Here is a 26,622-nt window from a genome sequence, read left to right on the forward strand (position 1 = left end):
GGCCACCGTACAAGTAAACGCGCCCACTTCATACATCCCTTGGAATAAACAAGGAAGTACTCGTTATTGTACAATCTGTCAACTTCTGGCTCAATGCTGTCAGTTTAATTAAAAATAATAATAATAATACATATTTTGCATTTAAACAGCAATGACCCAAGATACTGCTGTGTGCAAATTGATTTAGAAAATTATCGACATACCGCCACCGTTGTGGGAGGAACATATGGCTTGGTTATCATCAACTTTGGTGCTGTGCTGCTTAACAGTAACGTTAGTCCTACATGTAATTCAAATTGATGCAACAGCGAAAATGAGAGGGATGAAGTCAACTCATAATTTAGACTACGACGAGCGTGAATTCTCACCATCTACATTTGCGCATAGCACCGTCAACTTCAGATCCAAAATAACTCTTCAACAAGTCACGGTATTGGAGCCAGGTAACACAGCTCCAGCTTTCAAAGTGGTAACCCTTGATGGAGAATTCGTTTACCCGCCACTTGCAGGGTTGAAAGGGCCATTGATAATTCATGCTTTTACCAACAAGTCTGCCTTTTTGGAGTGTCTGTGGAACTCCGAGTCGTCATTAACCGACTTGGTCCAGAACCTACCCGATAGCACCCAAGTCCTCTTCGTGTCTCTTGATGACAGCTCTGTCAACGATGCCTTATGGATGAGAGATCAAGTCCTTCGTGTAGCATCGCATAGGTAGCAACACAAATGTTTACTGTTGCTTGTTAATATAGAGGAGACATATTACAACATTCCCTTTGTGTTTCTGTTCAACAGAAAGAAAGAGGTTTTGTCCAGATTGCACTTCTCCCCTGTTCCTGTATTTTGTTTGGGGAACTGGATTCCCAGTGTGCTGTACTCTTGGGGTTGTTCCGGACACAACTGTGGCCTTTCTCAGGCAGTTTTTACATCTACAGGTAGGGAATGGTCTCTATGCACTGTAGGACTGGTGCACTCATCAAAGCACCAGTGGAAGTTTTATTGTCCCTTGCATTTAGATCCCAACTGTTTGTGGTGCATTGAACTTTTGTTTTTACTATTATTATTCTATCCTGGATGAACATATTATAGTTCAGAGTTCTCAGGGTGTCATCAGTTATTTAATGACAGATGGGCCATGCATTTATTGTTTTCTATGTCCATCTTCTGGAAGTGATGTATTTATTGAAATGTTAATTACATACAGGGTGGAATATGCCGGTGATTGTCAAGAGACTTGATGCGCGATACGATTGGCTGATGGGTTCCTGGAGCCAGATGAAACACCAGTTGATTGATGCAGGCAATGGATGTGAGCCCGCCCCCTCCGCTGCAGGTGCTGTTGCCTGGGTTTCCGAGGGCAACTGCTCCTTTTTCACCAAGGTCAGTTATGAGACAGGGAGAGGGATAGGTGGAAACATTTAACTGCCATTTTCCAGGTTTAACAGAAGAGTTGTTATACAGTTGCCCATAAACAGACTTTCCATGTGCCTGAACTGGACATGAAGGAACACATTGACATTGTTAGTTTCCGTCCCCAGGTGAAGAACATGGCCAAGTCCAATGCCACGGGTGTCCTTGTCCATGCAGGTCCTGGAAACCCGATCCAGGATATGAACTGTGTGGGAGACGAATGTTCTACGCCACTAGGCATACCTGCTGCCATGGTGCATTGCGAGCCCTCGGTAGCCCAGGCCCTTAGGTAACTAACACTGACTGACTCATACAGTGTTAGGTCAAGTTGCTTTCCTCACTTAACTCACTGGAAGCCATGCTTCCTCTACAGATAATTTTGTTCTCTCAGTAGTCTTAGACGGATTACTCATGGAAATTATCTATCGAATCCTGACCTGATGAGAAATACGTGTAATTGTCAATAGAACGTACTGTGTATGTTATTTTACACTTGTTGATTGTCAAATTTTCAACCATTAATGAATATTGGACCAAATAAACTGAATAAATTGATGTTTATATTCTGTTCTATGTTTTGTAGATATGGGCACATGGTGAACGTGTCCTTTCAGAGTACCCCCTCTCCAAACTTCTTCATTGGCATTGACCAGCAGGGGGCACTGTCTGAGATGGGCTGGTTCCTCTACCCCTCCTTTAAGTTTATCAACTGGCAGGCCCAGTGGTAAGCAGTAAGCACACTATGGATTCCCCAGTTTATTACAGCAAACTGAAGACATCAGGAATTCATATGTCAGTATACTGAAGACATCAGGAATTCATATGTCAGTATACTGAAGACATCAGGAATTCATATGTCAGTATACTGAAGACATCAGGAATTCATATGTCAGTATACTGAAGACATCAGGAATTCATATGTCAGTATACTGAAGACATCAGGAATTCATATGTCAGTATACTGAAGACATCAGGAATTCATATGTCAGTATACTGAAGACATCAGGAATTCATATGTCAGTATACTGAAGACATCAGGAATTCATATGTCAGTATACTGAAGACATCAGGAATTCATGTCAGGAGGATGTGAAGAAGGATAAATATTTTCATCTATTTAGTAACTGTATCCGTTCCCTCCTAGGTTTGATTTCTATGAAGGGCTTCAGACTAGACTCCATGACCCAGCCTGGGTGGTCCCTGTGTTTGAGAAGGTCCAGATGCAAGGACAGAGTGGAGCAGTAGCCACTGTGAACCTGCCTTCTGGTAAAGAGACCTCATGGTATCTCCACCAGGTCATTTGCACATACACTGAGTGTACAAAACATTAGGAACACCTGCTCTTTCCATGAGACTGACCATGTTAATCCAGGGGAAAGCAATGGTCCCTTATTGATGTCACTTTTTAAATCCACTTGAGTCAGTGTAGATGAATGGGGAGACAAGTTAAATAATTATTTTTAAGCCTTGAGAAAATTGACACATGGATTGTGTATGTGTGCCATTGAGACAGTGAATGGGCAAGACAAAAGATTTTAGTGCCTTTGAACAGGGTATGGTACGTGCCAAGCACACCGGTTTGAGTGTGTCAAGAAATGCGACGCTGCTGGGTTTTTCACGCTCAACATTTTCCTGTGTTTATCAAAATGGTCCACCACCCAAAGGACATCCAGCTAACTTGACACAATTATGGGAAGCATTGTAGTCAACATGAGCCAGAACCCCTGTGGAACGCTTTCGATACTTTGTAGAGTCCAAGCCCCAACAAATTGAGGCTGTTCTGATGGCAAAAGGGGTGCAACTCAATATTAGGAAGTTGTTCTTAATGTTTTGTACACTCAGCATTTATGGTCGAGCCATCCACTAAGTCGACATTAAATGCATCAGCTTTGAATATAATTTGATAGTTATTTAAAGGAGATCGGAATATTGACTTTTCCATTTCACTGTGTTGGTAGACATGTTGGATTTTGACATGCTGGAGCTGGACGCGTCTCTGTCCTGTCCCAGCGAGAGGGATGACTCCTGCGCCCACTGGGACCACACTGTGCAGCTGTTTGTGTGCTGTGACCATTTCAGTCCCCACTGCAACATGGAGATGGGGCGCTGGATAACAGCCTTCCGCAGGTATAGTCTGTGCATTTGTTGTCACTTGACATGGATACCATGTGACACGAGTCCCCAAAATGCATTTTGACATTTGTTAAGATCACTCAAGAAGGACAAAGCTGTTCCACTTCCATTGATGCAGACGCTTAAAAAAAAATCTCCATATCAAATAATTTATGGATAACAATTAAGTATCTTACTGTGATTATTTTCAATTAAAATGGTCAAAAAGAAACCCAAATAGCTTCTTATCAAGAGAATTTCTCCAAAAATAATTTTGCTAAAAGTGGTCTAAGTGAGGGGCCTAATTGGAGGAGCCTAATGGGAGGGATATGTAACCTGAAAACTAGCTGTTATTGTCAGAGAGTTTTGAAACTCTTTATTGGTCTTAACTTACACCGCCTGGTGATGTCACCAGGCAGTCTTTTCAAATAGCGCTCACACTAAAGGATATTATCATAATTTTCACAATTTTACAGTGTTATTCCAACTTCATAGTGTGGAGGTATACAGTGGCAAGAAAAAGTATGTGAACCCTTTGGATATACCTGGATTTCTGCATTGGTCATACAATTTGATCTTCATCTAGGTCACAACAATAGACTAACAGTCTGCTTACGCTAATAACACACCAAAAATTATACATTTCCATGTCTTTATTGAAAACAGTGTAAACCTTCACAGTGCAGGGTGCGAAAAGTATGTGAACCCTTGGATTTAATAACTGGTTGACCCTTCTTTGTCAGCAATAACCTCAACCAAACGTTTTCTATAGTTGCAGATCAGACCTGCACAACGGTCAGGAAGAATTTTGGACCATTCCTCTTTACAAAACTGTTTCAGTTCAGCAATATTCTTGGGATGTCTGGTGTGAACTGCTCTCTTGAGGTCATGCCACAGCATCTCCCTCAAACTGAGGTCAGGACTCTGACTGGGCCACTCCAGAAGGCGTATTTTCTTCTGTTGAAGCCATTCTGTTGTTTTGGGTCGTTGTCCTGTTGCATAACCCACCTTCTGTTGAGCTTCAATTGGCAGACAGATAGCCTAAAGTTCTCCTACAAAATGTTTTGATAAACTTGGGGATTCATTTTTCCGTCGATGATAGCAAGCTGTCCAGGCCCTGACGCAGCAAAGCAACCCCAAACCATGATGCTCCCTCCACCATGATGAGGTTTTGATGTTGTTGTGCTGTGCCTTTTTTTTCTCCACACATGGTGTTGTGTGTTCCTTCCAAACAACTTAACTTTAGTTTCATCTGTCCACAGAATATTTTGCAAGTAGCGCTGTGGAACATTCAGGTGCACTTTTGCAAACTTGCAGCAATGTTTTTTTCGACAGCAGTGGCTTCTTCCGTGTTGTCCGTCCATGAACAACATTCTTGTTTAGTGTTTTATGTATCGTAGACTCGTCAGCATGCTCCAGAGATTTCTGTAAGTCTTTAGCTGACACTCTAGGATTCCTCTTAACCTCATTGAGCATTCTGCACTGTGCTCTTGCAGTCATCTTTGCAGGACGGGCAGTCCTAGGGAGAGTAGCAATAGTGCTGAACTTTCCCCATTTATATACTTTTAGGCTTTTTGAGATACTTTTGTGACACTTTCCAGCTTTATGCAAGTCAACAATTCTTAATCTTAAATCTTCTGAGATATCTTTTGTTCGAGGCATGGTTCACATCAGGCAATGCTTCTTGTGAATAGCAAACTCAAGTTTTGTGAGTTTTTTTTATAGGGCAAGGCAGCTCTAACCAACATCTCCAATCTTGTCTCATTGATTGGACTCCAGGTTTGCTGACCCCAATTCGCTTTTGGAGAAGTCATTAGCCTGGGGTTCATATACTTTTTCCGTCCTACACTGTGAATGTTTAAATGATGTATTAAATATAGACAAGAAACATACAATCATTTGTGTGTTATTAGTTTAAGCACACTGTGTGACTAAGATGAATATCAGAACAAATTTGATGACCAATTTATGCCAAAATCCAGGTAATTCCAAAGGGTTCACATACTTTTTCTTGCCACTGTATACTGAACAAAAATATAAATGCAACATGCAATCATTTTTTAGTTACAGTTCATATAAGGAAAACAGTCAATTGAAATAAATTCATTAGGCCCTATTCTATGGATTTCACATGACTGGGCAGGGGTGCAGCCATGGGTGGGCCTGGGACCCACCCACTTGGGTGCCCGACCCAGCCAATCAGAATGAGTTTATAATTACAGACAGAAATACTTAATTACAGACAGACGTACTGCCAAATTCTCTAAAACGAAGTTGGAGGCGGCTTATGGTAAAGAAATTAACCTTCAATTCTCTGGTGGACATTCCTGCAGTCAGCATGCCAATTGCCTGCTTTCTCAACTTGAGACGTCTGTGGCGTTGTGTGACAAAACTGCACATTTTAGTGGCCTTTTCTTATTCCCAGCACAAGGTTATTGATATGCCACACCAGTCAGGTGGATGGATTATCTTGGCAAAGGAGAAATGTAAACAAATTTGTGAACAAAACTTTAGAGAAATACATTTTTGTGCGTATAGAACAATTCTGGGATCTTTTTATTTGAGCTCATGAAACATGGGACCAACACGGTTGCGTTTTATATTTTTGTTTAGTATATATAAAACATAGGAAAATCCTGTTTTTGACTCCACTGGGCCTTTTACCTCTGTGCCTATGGCCTTTACCACTTCAAAGCGATCCTTTTTGGCTTAAAGAAACGCTCCTGCAAATTCTTTCAACAATGTTAATGTTCCTCCCCTAGAGGCATTGGGCGCTGGCTCACTGATGTTTCTCCTCTGGTGCCTCTGTTGGACAATGGGAGATGTACCTTCACCATGAAGACTGTGCCTTGGGCCATGCCCTGGGTGGTGTCTCTGAGTCTGAGATTCAGCCACACAAATCACTCAAGTAAGTTATAATGCCTTCATAACACGGTCACAGGTGTTAGACTGCTGCGCCACTCGGGAATCCTAAGGCATCTCAGTGCTAGAGGCGTCACTATAGACCCTGGTTTGATTCCAGGCTGTATCACAACCGGCTGTGATTGGGAGTCCCATAGGGCAGCGCACAATTGGCCCAGCGTCGTCTTTGTTAGGGTTTGGCCGGGGTAGGTGGTCATTGTAAATAAGATTTTGTTCCTAACTGACTTGCCTAGTTAAATGTTTAAAAATACAAATAATAATGCCTACATAACACTGTCATAAGACATTCATTCATACTTTTTCATTAGTATTTTACTGTTCATTGTGTATCAATTCCTCTCTAAATTATCTGTATATTCTTTTACAGTATATAAAAAATGCTAAGTGATGTTTAGGCAACAGGACCCCCAACATTAAACAGGTTTCCAATAGGTGGGTATGCCATCATGTTGTGTACAGTTCTACTAGTGACAAAGCAATGGACAGAAATCACTCTTCTTGAGCAATTTAGACCATTTCATCCCTCTTTCATCATGTGTAGAAAAAGATGTGCACTTCCATCCTAAGCAAAGTGTTATAGAAAATAACAGGATGTTTGCAAATTGTTGTTGGAAAGTTGTCCTGGCAAAGGACAACCCCCCTATGAGTCTCGGTCACAACAGAGTAGTCATGGAAAAAAAGTACTCCAGTATCAGATTTTTCTCACTGCACGAATGCAATACTGTCTAAAGACAGTATCATTACAGTATCATGCTGTATTTGTAACGGCTTTCTTCCTTCGAAGGAGAGGAGGACCAAAATGCAGCGTGGTTAGACTTCATGTTTTTTTAATAAGAAAACCTAAACATGAACACAATAACAAAATGTGGCAAAACCGAAACCTATCTGGTGTAGAAAACACAAGGACGGGAAACAACCACCCACAAAACTCAACACAAAACAGGCTACCTAAATATGGTTCCCAATCAGAGACCATGACTAACACCTGCCTCTGATTGAGAACCATATCAAGCCAAACATAGAAATAGACAAACTAGACTCACAACATAGAATGCCCACGCAGCTCACGCCATGACCAACCATAAAACAAGGAAAGCACACAATAACTATGGTCAGAACGTGACAGTATTCTTATATGGTAATAAGTAACAGAATGAACTCTTCAAACAGATGTTAAACCTAGATTTTGCTCTTGTTACAGCCAATCACTCAGACAAGCTTTACCCCTTTAAGCTGATGTCATTGTACAGTGGAGGCACCTTTGACAAGGAATACAACAAGAGATACCAACCAATCAAATTCACTGTCCCAGACTCAACAAAGAAGGTATGATGCAGAGTTGATATTACTTCTGTTTACATTCACTCATAATAAAGGGTAATTGTCATATACTGCATGTTCTTAATTTTTTAAAATATGCCTTTGTTTAGTTGTGGGTAAACAGCTGCTTTACAAATCATGCTATTATTGTAATCAGTCATCTTATGTATCATATTGTGTCTTAGGTGGAGTTGTATGCCGTAATCACGGGCCACGGGAGCGACGAGAACGGCTGCTGCGAGTTCTGTGTGACATCACACCACTTCCTCGTCAACGGAGCATTCAATAACACCCGTATTTTTGACTCGGCAGGTGAGAAATGACTAACGTTAGAGTTTGGTCATGCAGATTCATATAATCTTCCCTTAGTCTGGGCCATAGTTACATTAGCATGAGGTTGTATTCCTCTGAGGGCAATTAAATTGAACCGTGGGATGATTTTTCTTCTAATTGGATGGGCTGGGGGAGGTGGAACATTATTGTCTTTACACCGTAAGTAAGCCCAAGTAGATATTGTATTTCACAATACCATAATCATTTCATACCTTGATTACATTGAGACACGGTCACATAGGTCTCTTTATGTATTCACAGGAATACTTGGGAACAGATTTCCTAAATTAAAAGAATTAGCTAAATTCCTGGAAATGTGTGTTTTTTGCCCAAGAACAAAAATGATAATTTGTACAAAAATTATTTGTAAAAATGTATTTTTGGGGGCCAAATTAAATCCCTTTCAGGTGAATTTGGCCTGCAAGCTGCCTGTTGCTGACCACTGTCCTAGGGCATTTGCCTGCTTGTGTCCCTATTCTTGTTTGAGTGAGTCAGGTGTGGGTCTTTTGTCATGCATTCCATTCCAAATGAATTATACTGCATTTACCATGTTTTTAATGCAGCGTTCTTTAACCATCCCATTGTCCTGACTGTTTTCTGGTGTGGTTTTACTCTCCAGGTTCAGCCCTGGGGTGTGCCATGCGGGTGGGAGAGGGGGCGGTGCCCAACGAGCATGGCACTTGGCTGTACGGCCGTGGAGGCTGGTGTGATGGGCTACAGGTCAACCCCTGGAGGTTTGACATCACCACACAGGTATAGAACTATCACCAGACAGCGTCATAAATAATTGCCCTTGCGGTTCGTCATCAGAAACCTGTTTAGCTAGCGGTGGATACGATCGCATGCGACTTCAAATGCAGCTCATACAAGTTAACAAACACGTAATCGGATGGTTATCGTCTGCAACATCACAGATGTCATCAGAGGATTGATTAAATCACAAATGGAGCTAGTTTAAGACGGAAGAATAATGCACTTGTTGAACATAGCTATAGCCATCAGTCTTGCATGTTTTCACGGTCATCACTCAGTTACTGTTAAGTTTGTCTGGGTCCCGACTAGTGGTCGACCGATTATGATTTTTCAACGCCGATACCGATTATTGGAGGACCCCAAAAAAAAAAGCCAATGCCGATTAATCAGACGTTTTATATATATATATATATTTGTAATAATTACAACAATACTGAAGGAACACTTTTATTTTAACTTAATATAATACATCAATAAAATCAATTTAGTCTCAAATAAATAATGAAACATGTTCAATTTGGTTTAAATAATGCAAAAACAAAGTGTTGGAGAAGAAAGTAAAAGTGCAATATTTGCCATGTAAAAAAGCTAACGTTTAAGTTCCTTGCTCAGAACATGAGAACATATGAATGCTGGTGGTTCCTTTTAACACGAGTCTTTAATATTCCCAGGTAAGAAGTTTTAGGTTGTAGTTATTATAGGAATTAGATGACTACATCTCTCTATGCCATTTGTATTTCATATACCTTTGACTACTGGATGTTCTTATAGGCACTGTAGTATTGCCAGCCTTATCTTGGGAGTTGATAGGCTTCAAGTCATAAACAGCGCAATGCTTGAAGCACAGGGAAGAGCTGCTGAAAAATGCAGGAAAGTTCTGTTTGAATGAATGCTTACGAGCCAGCTGCTGCCTACCACCACTCAGTCAGACTGCGCTATCAAATCATAGACTTAATTATAACATAACACACAGAAATACGAGCCTTAGGTCAGTAATATGGTAAAATCCGGAAACTCATTTAGAAAACAAAATGTTTATTCTTTCAGTGAAATATGGAACCGTTCCGTATTTTATCTAACGGGTGGCATCCATAAGTCTAAATATTGCTGTTACATTGCACAACCTTCAATGTTATGTCATAATTATGTACAATTCTGGCAAATGAATTATGGTCTTTGTTAGGAAGAAATGGTCTTCACACAGTTCGCAATGAGCCAGACGGCCCAAACTGCTGCATATACCCCGACTCTGCTTGCACAGAACGCAAGAGAAGTGACACAATTTCCCTAGATAAAAGACATTCATGTTAGCAGGCAATATTAATTAAATATGCAGGTTTAAAAATATATACTTGTGTATAGATTTCAAGAAAGGCGTTGATGTTTATGGTTAGGTACACATTCGTGCAACGACAGTGCTTTTTTCGAGAATGCGCTTGTTAAATCATCACCCGTTTGGCGAAGTAGGCTGTGATTCGATGATAAATTTACAGGCTCCGCATCGATTATATGCAACTCAGGACAAGTTGGATAAACTAGTAATATCATCAACCATGTGTAGTTAACTAGTGATTATGTAAAGATTGATTGTTTTTTATAAGATAGGTTTCATGCTAGCTAGCAACTTACCTTGGCTCCTTGCTGCAGTCACGTAACAGGTAGTCAGCCTGCCACGCTGTCTCCTCGTGGAGTGCAATGTCATCGGCCATTGTAATTAAACTTGAAATCGGCCCTAATTAATCGGCCATTCCGATTAATCGGTCGACCTCTAGTCCTGATTTTAGCGTTGGCTATCCTGCTACAGAGCTTTTTTTGTGTGGGGATGCGTGTGCATCCCTCCGAACGTGACAATGGCTTGTAAACGAAAAATGTCTTTATACGTCCTTTCCATATAAAAAATAATTTATCATTAGATCTATCTAATTGAATCATTCTATTTCTATGGTTCTTTCATCCTCACCTCATACTGGAATGATATTGAACTATGAAATGATGATGTAACAATGTGCAATGTTGCCACCTTCAAATTCATTCTAAAGAGGCATTCCTCCACCACGTAAACAAGACCATAACACATAGTCTTTGTAAATTTGCAAGCCTTTTTTTGGTGTTTTAGCTGCTATTTCTGACATTGAAAGAGATTCAAGACAACAGTTTTGCTCATCTTCTATCACATAAACTGCAGGGTTTTTGACGGAAAGGTTAAGCATTCAAATTATATATATATTTTGCTACAGTAGGCATTTGTGTCCATTAGTTTGCAGTGAAGCGCCCTTCGTGAAACTAGCCTATTAGATGAGTAGAGCACTCGGTCACTCATGAGTCCTTGGAAAGGCACACATGACCCTCTCTTTCCAAAGCTTCAGTTACATTTTATTCATTTGATACACACACATCATGAACACTTAATTTAATTACCACAGGCTTCATTTGTAATCCATAGATATTACAGTATTGGGGCTGTTTGATTTACTATAGTGTTTCTCCTGAGGCCTTGAATTGTTATTTATTGTCTTTCTCAGCTGGACATGAGTGGGATTGAAGCCAATACTCTGCTCTACTTTGGCCTTTACAGTGGACAGGACCCCAATCCGTCTCACAACCCTGGCTACATTGTCATGTTCTCTTATCTGGTGTTCTACAAGTAGTCTCCCTGACAACCAGGGTGTCTTGAATGTGAATTGTAATGACTGTGATTAATGCGACTGAGAACCAATCATGATAAAATATTTATTTTTATCCAGTAATATTGTAGCCTATTCTATGTTTGGGTGTGTCACCAACTTGCACTGTTTTCCCACTCAAGAGTTTTCACTCAAGTTCGATACAAAGAAGACGTCATCTTGAATAGCTCATTTTGCTCTTCAGAAAAGTTGAAGGAGTTATTGCTATCTTGCTACTTAACCTGGTCAAGTATGTGTAATTACACAAACTTCGCTTTTAGTGTCAAACTTAAACTTTCAGGTGACGACGAGACGCTTTTCCTGACGCAAGATCAACCACTCTCTGATCCTTCAATTATTCAAGTATCTCTTTTTGAACGGTTTACCTGCGAAGGTTAGAGGAGTGGGGGGTTGGTTACATTTGCCACCACAGACACGAACGCATTAAACAGTGTAATATTTCTTAAAATGTGAAAATATATCTGGATGTTCAAATGAACAACATTCTCTTGGTTCATTTAATTAACTTTAATGAAGGTGTGCAGTATTATAAACTAGTATCCAGCAGTCAGTTTTCATACAAATGAGTTACTTATAGAAAAGTTAATCAGGGATAAAGGTTAGTGTGAAGACCTTCTGCCACGTTTGCAACATTACTATTTAGTGTTCAACAGTGTTTCTGGAAACCAATACGGTTCGCACTGCCCTTATTGCTCCATCTTGAACATGAATAAATGGAAAGGTTCCCTCACTGTATACTTCTTTCAAAAGCCCTAAGTCTCATTCACTTACAGTTAAGCTCCCTCATTTCTTGGAGGTATGTTAAACCAAGGACACACATATATACAGAGTTATGTAAATAGCTTATTTCCCCTGAGGGGATTAATTCGATTTAATTCAAGTTAAATTGAAATGGTGTCATGTTACCACCAACAGTTCCAAGACGAGAGAATACGAATCCAAAATAATTGTGATTGAACATTTGGTCCTAGTCCTCTCTTTTGACACGTTTTCTATCCCCATGTCAAAGTATTGGTGGAGAGATAAGGCACTGATATTGAAATTGACCCACCTTTGACACAAATATATCATCTGTCTCATCAATACAATCAAGTCGATTTGTAAGCATTCAAAACAAGTCAACAAAAGTGTTTGTTAGACCTTCACACAGGTTTTTTTGCAGCTCTTCTCCGACTCAAACTGGTTTTGGTTTCCCTGACAACCTCCAAACCAGAACTGGGCACAGGCGTTAGCCGTAGTGTCATAGTACCACTTCACCACATAATTCCTGCAAGGCCCGGAGTCCAGAATCTGTCCACAGCTCTCATCTGGGAAAAGGGAAGAGAAATGGAGGATATTGATTTTACTTGTACTGTAGGTAATGGGGAAATATCAGTAAGGTGCTACACAGTAGTTTGAGCTCTGGAAAAGCGCTATATCCAATAAATCAAATGACCTGGTATTAAAGCATCCTGGGGCAGAGGTGGAGAGGTTGGGGGGAGCCTGGGTAGCTTTACTACGGGAAGGGGCATCTGGGTGGGGGCCTGGGGGCCAGTCATGACCACACCGTGGGTGGGGTTCTTCACCTCTGACGGAAGAAGGAACTCTGGTAGGCGCTTGAAGGGTTCCCTGTCAAAGGATGGGACCCTGTAGGTCTCAGAGTTATCTCGGTCCCCGGTCTCGGGGCCCGTTGGGGTAAAGACTCTGTCTGACTCTCCTGGTGGACCTGGCTGTTTTAAACCAGGGTAAAGAAATGGTTAAATGGATATATGTACTCTGTACATCTGCTATAGTATGTGATTGCACCTGCATAGGCTTGAACCTAAGTTATTGTCTATAATATGTGATTGCAATCAAAATCTTGACACACAGGTCCATGTATGAACGCATGCAAATGAACATGTGCACGTACACACACTCAATTCATGGCTGATTTTAGCGGAAATACAATTTTGGGCCCAAGTTCAGACACTATCCTTATGTGGGGCCTTTTTAGCAATCTTTTGGTTATGATGAGTTCTCCTAATTTTCTTCACAATATTATATTTTACAATGACATGATATATTGTACTGCAAAGCTTAGTGAGCTCAGTTAAACTCAGTAAATGTGCAGCCCTATTCTGATCATGACAGAACCATTATGTAAAGTGGAAGTGTTGTCATTCTCACCACCATCTGTGTTTTCTTGAAGTCTCCATTGAAAGTGGGCTTGTCGGTATCAGTCCTCTCTGGGGTTTCCCTGACAATCCCAGCTTGTCCAGGGGTTCCGGGGGAGTATCTGGAGCTGGGGATGGAGCTGAACTGGGCCCCACCATCACTCTCACAGATACGACTCAGCAGCTTGCTCTCAAGGGCTGGATGATCCAAGACAAGACAGTACCCTGATATTATTGGGACTAGGCAATGACACACAGCTATGCAAAACGTACAGATATTTAGGACTGGCTAGTTGGCTAGTTTTAACAGCACGGGTGTTTCTCTGGCTTTAGAAGTATTTAGTTCTATATTAACTCTTCAGATATAACTGGCTTTACAAGATCTTCCTTTACAAGGAACATACACTTCAGTAAGGATGGATATCATTGAAAGGTACTTCCTGCTTACCAGGAAGTGTCCTGAAGTCATCAATCAGGTACACGTGTTCCCTGTCTGGATCAGAGGCCATGAGGTGGAGCTCTTTCTTAAACTCCTCGTACAGCGGATCACTCTGGTTCACCACCCCGATGACAAACGTCTCAATGTTACTGCCATTGGCCTCTTTCACCGCCTCCTCCAGCCTCACAGTGTCCCTCTCGTCCGCCTGTCCATCTGTGATCACTATGGCCACTTTCCTCACCCCAGGCCTGGCCGCCTGGAACACCTGGTTGGCCTGATGGATGGCGCTGCCCGTAAAGGTGCCTTCACCCAGGTAGGTCATAGTGCGGACCGCCGCCTTCACCTGGTGGTGATAAATATTTATAAAATCTCTAATGTAGCCTGGTCCCAGATCTGTTTGTGAGGTCTTATGTGACAATGACCATAAGAGTTGGCAAGACAGCACAAACAGATCTGGGACCAGGCTACTGTATTAGAGAGTAAAACTTTTCATTTTGGACGCTTGAGAGAAAATCACCTTGCATTGAACAGTTATATCATATGAATTGAATATTATCATTACAGAGGCCTCAATAAAGTTTTGAGAAATGTAAAACTAAGATTCTTGACCTGGTCCCGGCTGGCCTGCTGGTGCAGACTGACCACCACCATGTTGATGTGGCTGTAGAGGACCACCCCGACGTGAGTGGTCTCCCGGCTCACGGAGGCACGGTCGACCAGAGCGTTCACAAAGTCCTTGACCACGTTGAAGTTGTCGGGGCCAACGCTCTCTGAGCTGTCAATCACAAAGACCATCTCCAGTGGGCTCTCACGGCACTTCACCCCACAACCTGGGGAAAGAGAAAAATTAATTGAAAGTCTGCAAACAGCCATTATAGGTATGGTATTGTACCTGATGTGTGAATTACCACACTAACCACATATAGATCTGACCAGTTTGATGACCTCCTCTCTCTGTAAAAGATGGTAAAACACTTTAGTGCCTAGTCATTGTAATACTACAGTACGGAGGCACAGTGTACAAAACAGACTATACTTACTGTTAGGCCAGGTTCCCCTTTTTCTCCCAGTCTGCCCTGTAATTCAGGAGGTCACTCAATAACAAATATATACATCTGATAATGTCCATGCTTTTTCCAGATTTATAGTAAGACTAGTACCAAATGTCCAGCAGCTCCTCTCTCTCCAGTCTCTCCCCTGTCCCCCTTTCTGCCTCGTTCACCCACGAACCCCCTGTCTCCCTGTAGGAACGGCAAAACTGCAGAACTTTTCTAGAACTTGGAAAGCATTAAAACTTTGTCAAGTTCAAGACCATTTATGAGACTTGATTTGGTTCTGGGCCCCGAGATTATAGATTGCATAACATTATGTATTTACTAAGCTACATTTTATGTTGTTTGTGTGGAGGTTCTTACCTTATCCCCTTGAATACCCTGTCCTGGGGGCCCCCTGGGGCCCGTGATCCCCTGGAATCCTGACTCCCCCTATCAGACAAAATCAATTCAGCAATTTGACCTGTGGAAATACAGCACTAGTATACTGTATGCCTGGCTGTACAATGACCTAACATGGCATAATAAATGGTCCTTTAACTGTACCTTTGGTCCTTGAATGCCCTCTCCAGGCAGTCCCTGGGGACCCGGTGCTCCAATCTGACCTGCTGATCCCTGCAGAGAGAATCATGTCATCTTGATGCTCCGCCAGTCATACGGTTCCTATCAATCTTTCTCAATCCTGTGTACTCCAATCACGATGGCTCATTTCTCTTCCTATACATTGATAAAATGATTATTATTGGTCTGAATAGGATTCATGACCTTGGGACCCATTAGCCCGACTCCAGGTGCTCCAGCTGGTCCTGTGGGGCCTGGAGTTCCCCGGTCTCCCTGAACAGAAAGATCCTCAGGTTAAATACTTATATATAGATCACAAAAACAAACACATTAAGTTGCCCCTATAATTGGGTTAAGGTTATTTTGTGTCCTAAATAGAGTTTATGCAATCATTATACTGGAAAACTCACCTTAGGACCAGGTAAACCTTTTCCTTCTGGTCCAGTCTCACCTGTCAGTCCTGGTATTCCAGGGGGGCCCTAATAGACATGACAGAACATCCATTCATACAGTACACAAACTGAATAGTCAGCATAGATCAATGACTATTATCATAATACTGGAGAAAATGGGGATAGTTACTGGAGTTCCAGGGAGGCCTTCCCCTTCAAGCCCAGGTGGACCAATGGGCCCTGGTAGCCCTCTCTCACCCTAAAAAGTGAGAGTGGTTTCACACCAATGGTCTTATGTGGTTCATTGGACATCTGAGAAATACTTGCACCTCCCAAATCAAACTGAAAGAAGCTGAATCAAATGACCTTCGGTCCAGTGATTCCTATTCCTGGTTCACCAACATGTCCTGGTGGGCCTACCGCACCAGGGTCCCCCTGGAAACAAAACAACCCAACATAAAATAGAACACTGACATCATCCTTAAGATATGGTAACACTTTAATATCCTAATAAAGTGGTAACCAACAGTGTTGTCAATGTTCCTTCTCACCAGAACATACCTTGATACCGGGTAATCCCCGCCCAGGTGGTCCATTTGTACCTGCTCGTCCAGCACTTCCAGGTTCACCCTGAAACAGGAAACATTTTATAATAGCAGAACCAACCATGCTTTGGGTCAGTAGTGTTGAGCATGACTGTTGTGCATGTGCTTACCTTGGCCCCCATTGGCCCCACAGGCCCTACTGCCCCTAGCTGGCCCCTGGAGCCCCGCTCCCCTCGGTCCCCCTGAGAGAATAGTCACAGATTGATTTCAAACACTCCTCCATACATCCTTTGAAATAGTGAAAATGCTTTAAGACTGCTGATTTGTACCTTTTCTCCAGGGACACCTTTTCCGGGTGCCCCATCAGGTCCCCTGGGCCCTTGTAACCCAATGTCACCCTGATACCATGTGAAATAAATACACAATACTGTAAACAATAAACACTGAGTTGACAGACTGGCATTAATGTACTGTCCTAGTGATAATGACATTGCATCACAGCACACTGTGCCCACCTTCTGTCCTATGTCTCCATCCTCTCCAGAGAGGCCCGGAATACCAGGCAACCCCTCCGATCCTGGGTCTCCCTAGAGGAGCATTTTCAAATCTCTATTAACACAGTTTTACTTGATCTGGTTTAAATACTGTCTTACTGAACCATCAGACTTACTTTAGGTCCTGGCTCCCCGACTCCTCTCTCCCCTGGGATTCCAGGCTCACCTGAGAAGCCTTGGCTTCCCTGCAGAACAAACAGTATATGTGGCATCATATTTACTAAATGAATATACTGTACGTTTGCGTCTTGCGTTCAGATCCAAGACTTTAGTTTTTGCCTGACATTAGACTCCCTTTGATCATGTGACATTCAACCTTACCTTTTGGCCCATAAGTCCCACACCTGGATTCCCTCTGGGGCCTGGAGGGCCAACTGGCCCTTGGCTCCCTGGAAAGAAGGGGACATTAGAAGAAAAGGAATATGAGTATAAATATGTGTGAGTATACAGTATGTTTGAGAATAGACACATTTACATTATACAAAAGGATCTGACTGCAGTTGAATCAGAATGTACCTTTTCTCCTTGAATTCCTGCCCCTGGCATTCCCACCGGTCCTTGTGGTCCAAGCTGTCCAGGATTTCCCTGAGAAAAATACAAGACCTCTCGTCAAATGTCATTTCACTGAAGGAATATGGGATCATTCTCAATGGATCATTGATCATTTATCCTCATACTGAACAACATTAGACCTCAACATAGTAATGTCCAATAGTCTTAAACTTGCTTTACCTTATCACCTTTGACCCCAACACCAGTGAGACCACGCTCACCTCTGGGGCCTTCGTAGCCTCGATCCCCCTGAAAAATAGATACTTAGTCCACATTGATATTTTTTTAAATGACATATTAATGGCCCACTGTACTTACACCAGACTTCATTCAGACTTAAGGATGTGCACAGTTATACCTAACAGTATACATGAAACAGGATAAATGCTCGGACACTCATTTTGCCCACCTTTGGGCCAGGGAGCCCCTCCCCAACAGCTCCCTGGTTACCCTGTGCTCCAGCAAGTCCTGGGGGTCCCTGAAATAAACAAACAGTCTCGTAATTTTTGACCCTCAAACAGTTTTCAAATTTTCTGTCCAGTAAATGGCAACATTTAGTTTTGTTTTTAGATTACCATTGTCAAATCTGATCATATGAATCAGAGGTAGAAGGATAGGGTCATGAATAACGTTCCCATAGCGATCACTGTTTAGGTATCCAAAGCTGGCATCTACAGTAATACTTACTGGCTGTCCTGGCTCTCCAATTCCAATGGGACCAAGGGTTCCTGGTCTTCCCTGAATTCCTTTGGCCCCCTGAGAACAATGACACATTTCAACATTTAGGTTATTTACATAAACTGTAAATGTATAGCATAATCTCTGTTATGGTTATTATTAGGTTACCTTTGGACCTGGGAACCCAATGCCAATGTCACCTGCTGGTCCAGATGCACCGGTGGGTCCTTGGTCCCCCTGTGTTAGAGGTGTACGATCACAGTGTGAATTTGTCAAAACGCCTACTACTTGAAACCCACACCACCAACAAGTTAGTCATAAAATACTTCTATTCCAAGTTCATACTGTAAGAGAGAACCCTTCCCCAGTGCTTCTCCACAGAGGAACTCTATCCATTCCAACAGAATTGTACGAGGATGGGAAAAAAGACAACGGATCTTCATGGGATTCAATAATGCATCTGTCACTTGTTCCTGCTATACATTCTTCTTGATTACGTCAGAACTTTAATTTAAAAAATCTAAATAGCTAAATGGCTATATATTACTTGATTGCAAGGCCTTCCTTGTTTGAGAGGTCTGGTCAATGTGTGAGAGAAAGTGAAGGATCAGTATTTAAATAGACATGGACAGAAAGATCAACTCAGCTCTCATGGCTTCTCTGGCCAAGCAACATACTTTGACAATAGAGATGCTGTGTGAAAATGTGTTTGCATGTAAGTAGCACCCATGAATGTAATTGGCTGATTTCCTAGCACCGCATGAATGTCATTGGCTGAGAATCAGCGTGCCTACTTTAGGTCCTGTTTGGCCCTCCGGACCCTGGTCCCCGGGTGGTCCGTTAACACCCTGTGGAAGAAACCAAAAAAAAATATCAAAAAATTAACTTCATGAATAAAAGCACGATGAAGTTGATTCATATAATGCACTGGTTCCATTGCAGTATCCTAACAGGTCCATGTGAAATGGTTTTGAAATGGTGTGTACAACAGCCTTTTTTCTCACTGTACAGTATGTAGCTATTGTTAGTATAGAATTGATAACCCAGAAAATCTAACTCATCCCTGATATCTGCCAAATCTATATTGTGAGGAGTATTTTACATTGTACCAGTTAGTAGTCAATTCTTACAGTTGAACTAATGCAATACAAATGCACAGAACTATACAGATCAGAGCAGTAGTTTTGTTCCATTCTCAGGGCCTGCTGTCAAAACAACACAATTACTGATACCATGCCAGACGAGGGGCTGATAGTGAGGAGGAACAGTGCCACTGTACTGGCAACCCTGTCCTAGCAGCTAATCCTACGACACAAAGTCTGCTCCTGGAAAAGAATAATATCCTGCAAGCCTGGATTCACTGCTTTAGATACTCACATTAGCATCGGGATTAGGCGTAATCCAAAATTCACATTCCATAAGTGCATGGGTGGGAAAACGACAAAACTCAACTTCCACGATCCATGTTTGAGAATGAAAGGGAATAAGGGATGTCTCTGACTGACTTAGATGCATGCAGTCTGTTCTCAATGTCTGTAATCAGGACTCAGGTATTTTCACCCTGTCATCAAACAACATCTTAGTGAAAAAAAGTACTCAGCCATTGCTCTAAAGTGCATCATTCATTGAGAATCAATTAACCTATTTCAGATGAACATACTGTATCATATGCAATCATGATTAAAACAAGGTCCTAAAAAGGTAGTGAAATATACCTGTTCATATACTGAAGGAGTAAAAACAACAATGATACATTGTACCTGTTCTCCTCTGGGTCCCCGTGGGCCAGGAGGTCCTCCAGGGCCCTGTAATATGACATCATGCTTCAATTGGCACACATACTGTAGAATAGATCACAATGTTGATTGAACCAAAATGGCACATTAATCATTGTACTTACTTCATCTCCTTTTTCCCCATGGGTGCCACAGTCTCCTATCTCCCCCTGAAATACAGCACAAGTTCAACCAATCATTGGCAAAACACTTTTAAGCAAGACAGTTGTATTCTGAAATGTCTTGAAAGCAGATGTCCCACCTTGTCACCTTTATAACCAGGACTGCCCTGTGAAGTAAGAACAACCGTGTTCAACACCCAGTGCTGAAGGTATCTCAGTCAACTATGGGAATGTGGCGGTTAGATGGAAGTTAATTAGAATAGAATGCCTCAGAAAATAATTACAGAATAAAGAAATACATTGTATACCTCAAGACCGTCACTTCCTGGTCGGCCACTGACTCCAGGTTCTCCCTTGTAGAATTGAGACGGTGTTATGAATGTGAGATCAGGATTGTATGTAGATCACTGAGGTCATTCAAATAGTGAAAATCTCTATCGTTTTACGACTTACCCTTGATCCTTTTGGACCAGATGGTCCTTCATATCCTGGATCTCCTTTTTTACCCTTGACGAAACACAATACGTTAGTATATGGAGTCACTGTTGAATGAGAGTATTTGGTATTTCTTATAATGCTTTTATTTTGTTTTGTGTGATGTGGCAGTCATACTGGGTTACTGCATAATCCTCACTGTAGACCTAACATGTTCTGTTGAAAAACGTCTAGTGTACTCACTGGGTTTCCAGGAGGGCCTCTCTCCCCTCTTTCACACAAACACACTTTAACCTGTGGACACTGATACAATGAAAAAAAAAAAAAATCAATCTTATCACTCCATCTGCTACTTCCAGTGCCAATGTAGTGTTTATTGTTTTGAAGTACTTACCACCTCAAGCGCTATTGCACCCTGGATGGAAACAAATACAAGATTGTGTGAGATGTTTACCTAGAAACAATCCCAACAGTACCACTATTGACTGAACATTGTATTGTACCTGAGCAAGCCTTGCTGTACATGAACAATGGTACAGATGGTCAAGACATTGTTCTAAGGAAGAATAAAACAACAGAGGGGACAGGCGATAGAAGGCGAGGTCACTTCCTGTCGGTTTTGCTTAATAAAGCTGTTCTCTTTTAAACCTCTGCTAATGATGAATATGAATTAGAAAAACAATGATGGATTTTTGGAAAATGTATAATTCATGCTATTGTCTGTCCATAGACAGGTCTTGACCTCATTTAGACTATAGACAAATCTCTGTGTTTATGGAAAATGCATATTAGGGGAAGAATTCCCCACGCAGGAACAATTCTGCCATTGAGGTTTGAGCCCCCGTTTAGGACACAGACATGATAACAAGACAAGTTTATCTGAGGAGCTCAGAACTGTTGGACAGGGATGTTGTGTGCCAACTACCTTAGTTTCCCCCACAAAACCTCTGGAAAAAGCTGTGAAGTTCTTATACTCATATAGAAAAGACAGTGTGGAGGTACTATCATACCCATTTCACACTACAAACTAATGATTCCAAACCATACCGTGCTGGCGTGGTTCAGCATATCAATCATCTTCAACTTGGGTGACTTTGATGACAGAACACTCACCAACTCTTTCAGTAACTTCTCCTCTAGCTGGGGGTCAGTGAGACTGTGGACGAACTGCTGGGCCGGTGTGCTGGCGATAGCCCGAAGTTTGGCACTTTTCTGGCTCTGGCGGGCCAGGTCCGACAACCCTACAGCAAAGAGCTTCACGCCACTAGCCTTAGCATCTGCCGCTGCTCCGATCACATCAGGGTTCCTCGGATGATCGGCACCGTCGGTCATGAGCACCGCCACCCTGACACTGTCCTCCTTGGTCTCCTGGGTGAAGAGCTGCGTGGCGTTGGTGATGGCGTAGGTGGAGTAGGTGCCATGGCCTATGTAGGCCATGGAGCTGACTCTGCTGTGGAACACATCCAGGTCCTGCCAGGCAGTGAAGCTGTGCTCTATAGACACGGAGCTGCTGTACTGCAGAGCAGCCATCCGCAGCTTCAGGGTCCATCCAGACACATGGAGCATGGTGAGACGAGTGCTGAAATGCAGAACAAAGGACTTCTGCTTCTCGAACAGGAAGGTCTTGGCACTCTCCGAACTGTCCAGAATGAAGGCCACCTCCATGGAACATGTTGTCATGTCTGGGAGAGGGATACATGCATGTGTTTCACATGGAGATCGATTGGATAAACTTCAGGCCAATGTCAAACGCAAATGAGCATCTATACTGAACAAAAATATAAACGCAACATGCAACGATTTCAAATATTTTTGCTGAGTTACAGTTCATAAGGAAATCAGTCAATTAAAATAAATAAATTAGGCCCTAATCTATGGATTTCACACAGTGATATAAAGTACTTAAGTAAAAATACTTTAATGTACTACTTAAGTAGTTTTTTGGGGTATCTGTACATTACTATTTATATTTTTGACTACTTTTACTTAACTACATTCCTAAAGAAAATAATGTACTTTTTACTCCATACATTTTCTCTGACACCCAAAAGTATTACATTTTGAATGCTTAGCAGGACGGGTGAAATTGTCCAATTCACGCACTTATCAAGAAAACACATGGTCATCCCTTCTGCCTCTGATCTGGCAGACTCACTAAATACAAATGCATCTTTTGTAAATAATGTCTGAGTCTTGGAGTGTGCCCCTGGCTATCAATACATTTTTAAACAAGAAAAAAATCTGCCTGCTTTGCGTAATAGAAGGAATTTGAAAGGATTTATACTTTTACTTTTGATACTTAAGAATATTTAGAACTCAAGTAGTATTTTACTGGGTGACTTTTAGTTCTACTTGAGTAACTTTCTATCCTTTAGTATAGTAACTTTTCTGTAAGGTATCTATACTTTTACAAGTATGACAATTGGGTACTTTTTCACCACTGATTTCACATGACTGGGCAGGGGCGCAGTCATGGGTGGGCCTGGGGGGGGCATAGGCCCACCCACTTGGGAGCCAGGGAGCCAGCCAATTAGAATTAGTGTTTCCGTACAAAAGGCTTTATTGCAGCACAAGTTGCACCTGTGTAATAATCGTGCTGTTTAATCAGCTTCTTAATATACCACACCTGTCAGGTGGAGGGATTTTCTTGGCAAAGGAGAAATTCTCACTAAAAGGGATGTAAACAAATTTGTGCACAAGCTTTGAAAGAAATAAACCTTTTGTGCATATGGAACATGTCTGGAATATTTTATTTCACCTCATGAAACGACCAGCCACCTCCAACATAGTTTTAGAAATTTGGCAGTACATTCATTTTTTTGGCAGCCTCACAACCGCAGACAACGTGTATGGCGTTGTGTGGGCGAGCTGTTTGCTGATGTCAACATTGTAAACAGAGTGCCCCATGGGTGGTGATGGGGTTATGGTATGGGCAGGTATAAGCTACGGACAATGAACACAAATCATTTTATTGATGGCAATTTGAATGCACAGAGACACCGTGACGAGATCCTGAGGACCATTGTCGTGCTATTCATCCGCCGCCATCACCTCATATTTCAGCATGATAATGCATGGCCCTATGTTGCAAGGATCTGTACACAATTCCTGGAAGGTGAAAATGTCCCAGTTCTTCCATGGCCTGCATACTCACCAGACATGTCACCCATTGAGCATGTTTGGGATGCTCTGGATTGACGTGTACAATAGCGTGTTCCAGTTCCCGCCAATATCCAACAACTTCGCACAGACATTGAAGAGACAACATTCCACAGGCCACAATCAACATCCTGATCAGCTCTATGTGAAGGAAATGTTTCGAGCTGCATGAGGCAAATGGTGGTCACACCAGATACTGACTGGTTTTCCGATCCACGCCCCTACTTTAAAAAAAACATTTTTTTTTAGGTATATGTGACCAACAGATGCATATCTGTATTCCAAGTCATGTGCAATCCATAGGTTAGGGCCTAATAATGTTAATAATGTTAATAATAAATGCTAATAATTGACTGATTTCCTTATCTTTGAAATTGTTGCATGTTGTGCATGCTGTGCAGCAATGCTCCACATCCAACCTGACAGAGCTTACGAGGATCTGCAGAGAAGAATGGGAGAAACTCCCGAAATACAGGTGTGCCAAGCTTGTAGCATCAGACCCAAGAAGACTCAAGGCTGTAATCGTTGCCAAAGGTGCTTCAACATAGTACTGAGTAAAGGGTCTGAATAATTATATAAATGTAATATTTCCATTTTTGTTTTTAAAAATAAATTTGCAAAAAAATCGAAAAACCTGTTTTTACTTTGTTATTATGGGGTATTGTGTGTAGATTGATTAGAGGGGGAAAAAACTATTTAATTTTTTTTATTTTAATAATGCTGTAACAAACAACATTTGGAAAAAGTTAAGGGGTCTGAAAACTTTCCGCATGCACTGTACATCTACTTAGAATAAATCACGGTTACAATGACTTAGACATCAATAAATTAAAATGTTCCTGTTGGCTGAGAAATTTATTTGACTCCTCCAGCAGATTGTGAACCCTTTTAAAAAAAAGACAGAAACACCTTAAAGAGCAAATGAACTTAATAAGCAACTTTTCCTTTTGAAAACGGCCTGTGTGGCATCGATATGAGAAACATGTATTCAAGTGTAAATAGGATCATTTTCGACATAAAGTCAGTCCAAAACTAAGATTTGCGAGATAATTATGAAAAACACTGTATGTCACGGAACGAATGTTAACTGTTATTTCAGTCGCATATCCTAATGAGAATTGAAACCGAGGCTAAATCAGGAAGTTCAGTCCCCCTTTAACATGTAATGTAGCCATATAGATAAACAATAATAATGGATAAGCCACAGTGACTGATCATCCTCACTAACATGTGGACTTCATTTACCATTTCCTCCATCTCTGAGGACACTGTATTTTCCTTTTCTTCTTCTCTGACCTATAGCCTCGTGAAGAAGTGCCAACAGTAGAAGGAACAGAGCCACTCCTTTCCCCATTTTGTTCTTTCTCAACATTCACACCCTATGCATAAAGGGGAAAAAACATGTCGTATTCAAGTGTGACATCATTCTATATGGCAGGTGTGGATGCGATCTCCTCAATCACGATCATTGTTGATTCTCACCCCAATTGTTGGTGCACAGAATCCATGTACAGTACATGGGCCATCTGCAGAGTCACTGTATCAACTATGGGCTGAAGCTGTACTTTATGAATTCCTGTAATGTTGTCAATTATTTATACAGGGCACTAAAAAAACGAAATATTCAACTAAAACAACATGCCACATAATTAATGCTAATTTGTTGTGCCTAGAAAACAAAGTCAGTGTAATCTATTTTTCATATTTTACATTCCACAAGACAAAATAATTGGCCAACTACTCAAAAAGTTGTAATTTGATTTGAAAATGTGGATTTTTATCATCTTACCTTAGTTATCATTTAAATACAGCCGCCGGTTTAGGTTTAATCATCTGGAGTGGTTTGGAAGCAGCATCTCGTCCTGATCACCAGTTAGGACTAGTGCACGACGTGAAGTGCGATGTCGCATAGAGATGGACAGCGCTCGGTTCCTCTGCAAGAATGTGTCGTTTATTGTGCGCTACATGTCACTATGCATTCTCTTCACGTATCTTTATGAAATTTCAGTTTTACAAACTCACAGATACTGAATAAATTGTAGTCACCCATAGGACGTGTATGTGACCAATACAATTTCATTTACTAGCGCGCGTAATATTGTCGCTCTGGGCAGTACACGTACACGTCCTATGGGTCATGCATTCCTTATAACGTATTATGCTTCATTAAGCATTATAGAGGTGTAAAAAGCCAAGGATAAAAAGTTAAAACACGTTGTGGTTTCTTTAAACATTTCTCTTTCCCCACAGTCTACGTTTGAATCCCGTTATTTGCTATTTATAACTGTTTGTAACCTTTCTGCATGGTGATTATATGGATGTTGTATATAAAAGTCCCAACTGATACATGTTATGACGATTTTCCTCTTCTCCACTTACACGCTAACTTGAAAAACAGGCATTATGTTTTTTTTTCAATAGATAGAGACAGAACACAAGCTCCCCCGCATGTTCAAGAATCATTTAACGCCCACGTGGAATGATACTTAATTTGATTTACAGTAGGATAGGGCCAACCTGCCATTACTATGGTAAACTTGGGCTAACTTATGTCCCAACTTGTGTTCTGCATGTTCGATAAAACAAACGTATAATTTAGTGAAAAATAAGAGGGGTCAATTTGTTTCTCTTTCTCCAACTTTTCAGCGGACCCCCGGGGGTCTGGGGCCTCCAGTTTGAAAACCCTTGATCG

The 26,622-nt window shown here is 41.5% G+C and overlaps 2 protein-coding genes across 2 annotated transcripts; one reads left to right on the forward strand and one right to left on the reverse strand.

The window, feature by feature from the left end:
• Positions 1 to 23: 23 nt before the first annotated feature.
• si:dkey-256h2.1 (uncharacterized protein LOC337520 homolog) lies at positions 24 to 12,006 on the forward strand. Its single transcript, XM_046315238.1, has 12 exons — positions 24 to 711; positions 793 to 932; positions 1,202 to 1,377; positions 1,536 to 1,696; positions 1,991 to 2,131; positions 2,552 to 2,673; positions 3,366 to 3,534; positions 6,282 to 6,427; positions 7,643 to 7,767; positions 7,947 to 8,073; positions 8,714 to 8,847; positions 11,370 to 12,006. The coding sequence occupies exons 1-12, from the start codon at positions 227 to 229 to the stop codon at positions 11,493 to 11,495; spliced, it is 2,052 nt and encodes a 683-aa protein (XP_046171194.1). The 5' UTR covers positions 24 to 226; the 3' UTR covers positions 11,496 to 12,006.
• Positions 12,007 to 12,023: 17 nt separating this feature from the next.
• On the reverse strand, positions 12,024 to 25,994 carry LOC124005734 (collagen alpha-1(XXVIII) chain-like). Its single transcript, XM_046315239.1, has 37 exons — positions 25,720 to 25,994; positions 25,413 to 25,506; positions 25,176 to 25,309; positions 21,885 to 22,453; positions 21,166 to 21,186; positions 21,015 to 21,074; positions 20,790 to 20,843; positions 20,645 to 20,689; positions 20,477 to 20,503; positions 20,340 to 20,384; positions 20,200 to 20,244; positions 19,234 to 19,287; positions 18,608 to 18,676; positions 18,449 to 18,517; positions 18,171 to 18,239; positions 17,942 to 18,010; positions 17,727 to 17,794; positions 17,531 to 17,600; positions 17,326 to 17,394; positions 17,171 to 17,242; positions 16,985 to 17,053; positions 16,826 to 16,897; positions 16,672 to 16,740; positions 16,477 to 16,545; positions 16,301 to 16,369; positions 16,129 to 16,197; positions 15,923 to 15,991; positions 15,704 to 15,772; positions 15,521 to 15,589; positions 15,266 to 15,346; positions 15,146 to 15,181; positions 15,023 to 15,059; positions 14,715 to 14,935; positions 14,115 to 14,448; positions 13,680 to 13,864; positions 12,967 to 13,240; positions 12,024 to 12,838 (listed from the first exon to the last, which is right to left on the reverse strand). The coding sequence occupies exons 3-37, from the start codon at positions 25,300 to 25,302 to the stop codon at positions 12,666 to 12,668; spliced, it is 3,567 nt and encodes a 1,188-aa protein (XP_046171195.1). The 5' UTR covers positions 25,303 to 25,309; positions 25,413 to 25,506; positions 25,720 to 25,994; the 3' UTR covers positions 12,024 to 12,665.
• Between the last annotated feature and the right edge of the window lie 628 nt (positions 25,995 to 26,622).

Source organism: Oncorhynchus gorbuscha, linkage group LG19 (genome assembly GCF_021184085.1).
Source record: "Oncorhynchus gorbuscha isolate QuinsamMale2020 ecotype Even-year linkage group LG19, OgorEven_v1.0, whole genome shotgun sequence".
Taxonomy (NCBI): Eukaryota; Metazoa; Chordata; class Actinopteri; order Salmoniformes; family Salmonidae; genus Oncorhynchus; species Oncorhynchus gorbuscha.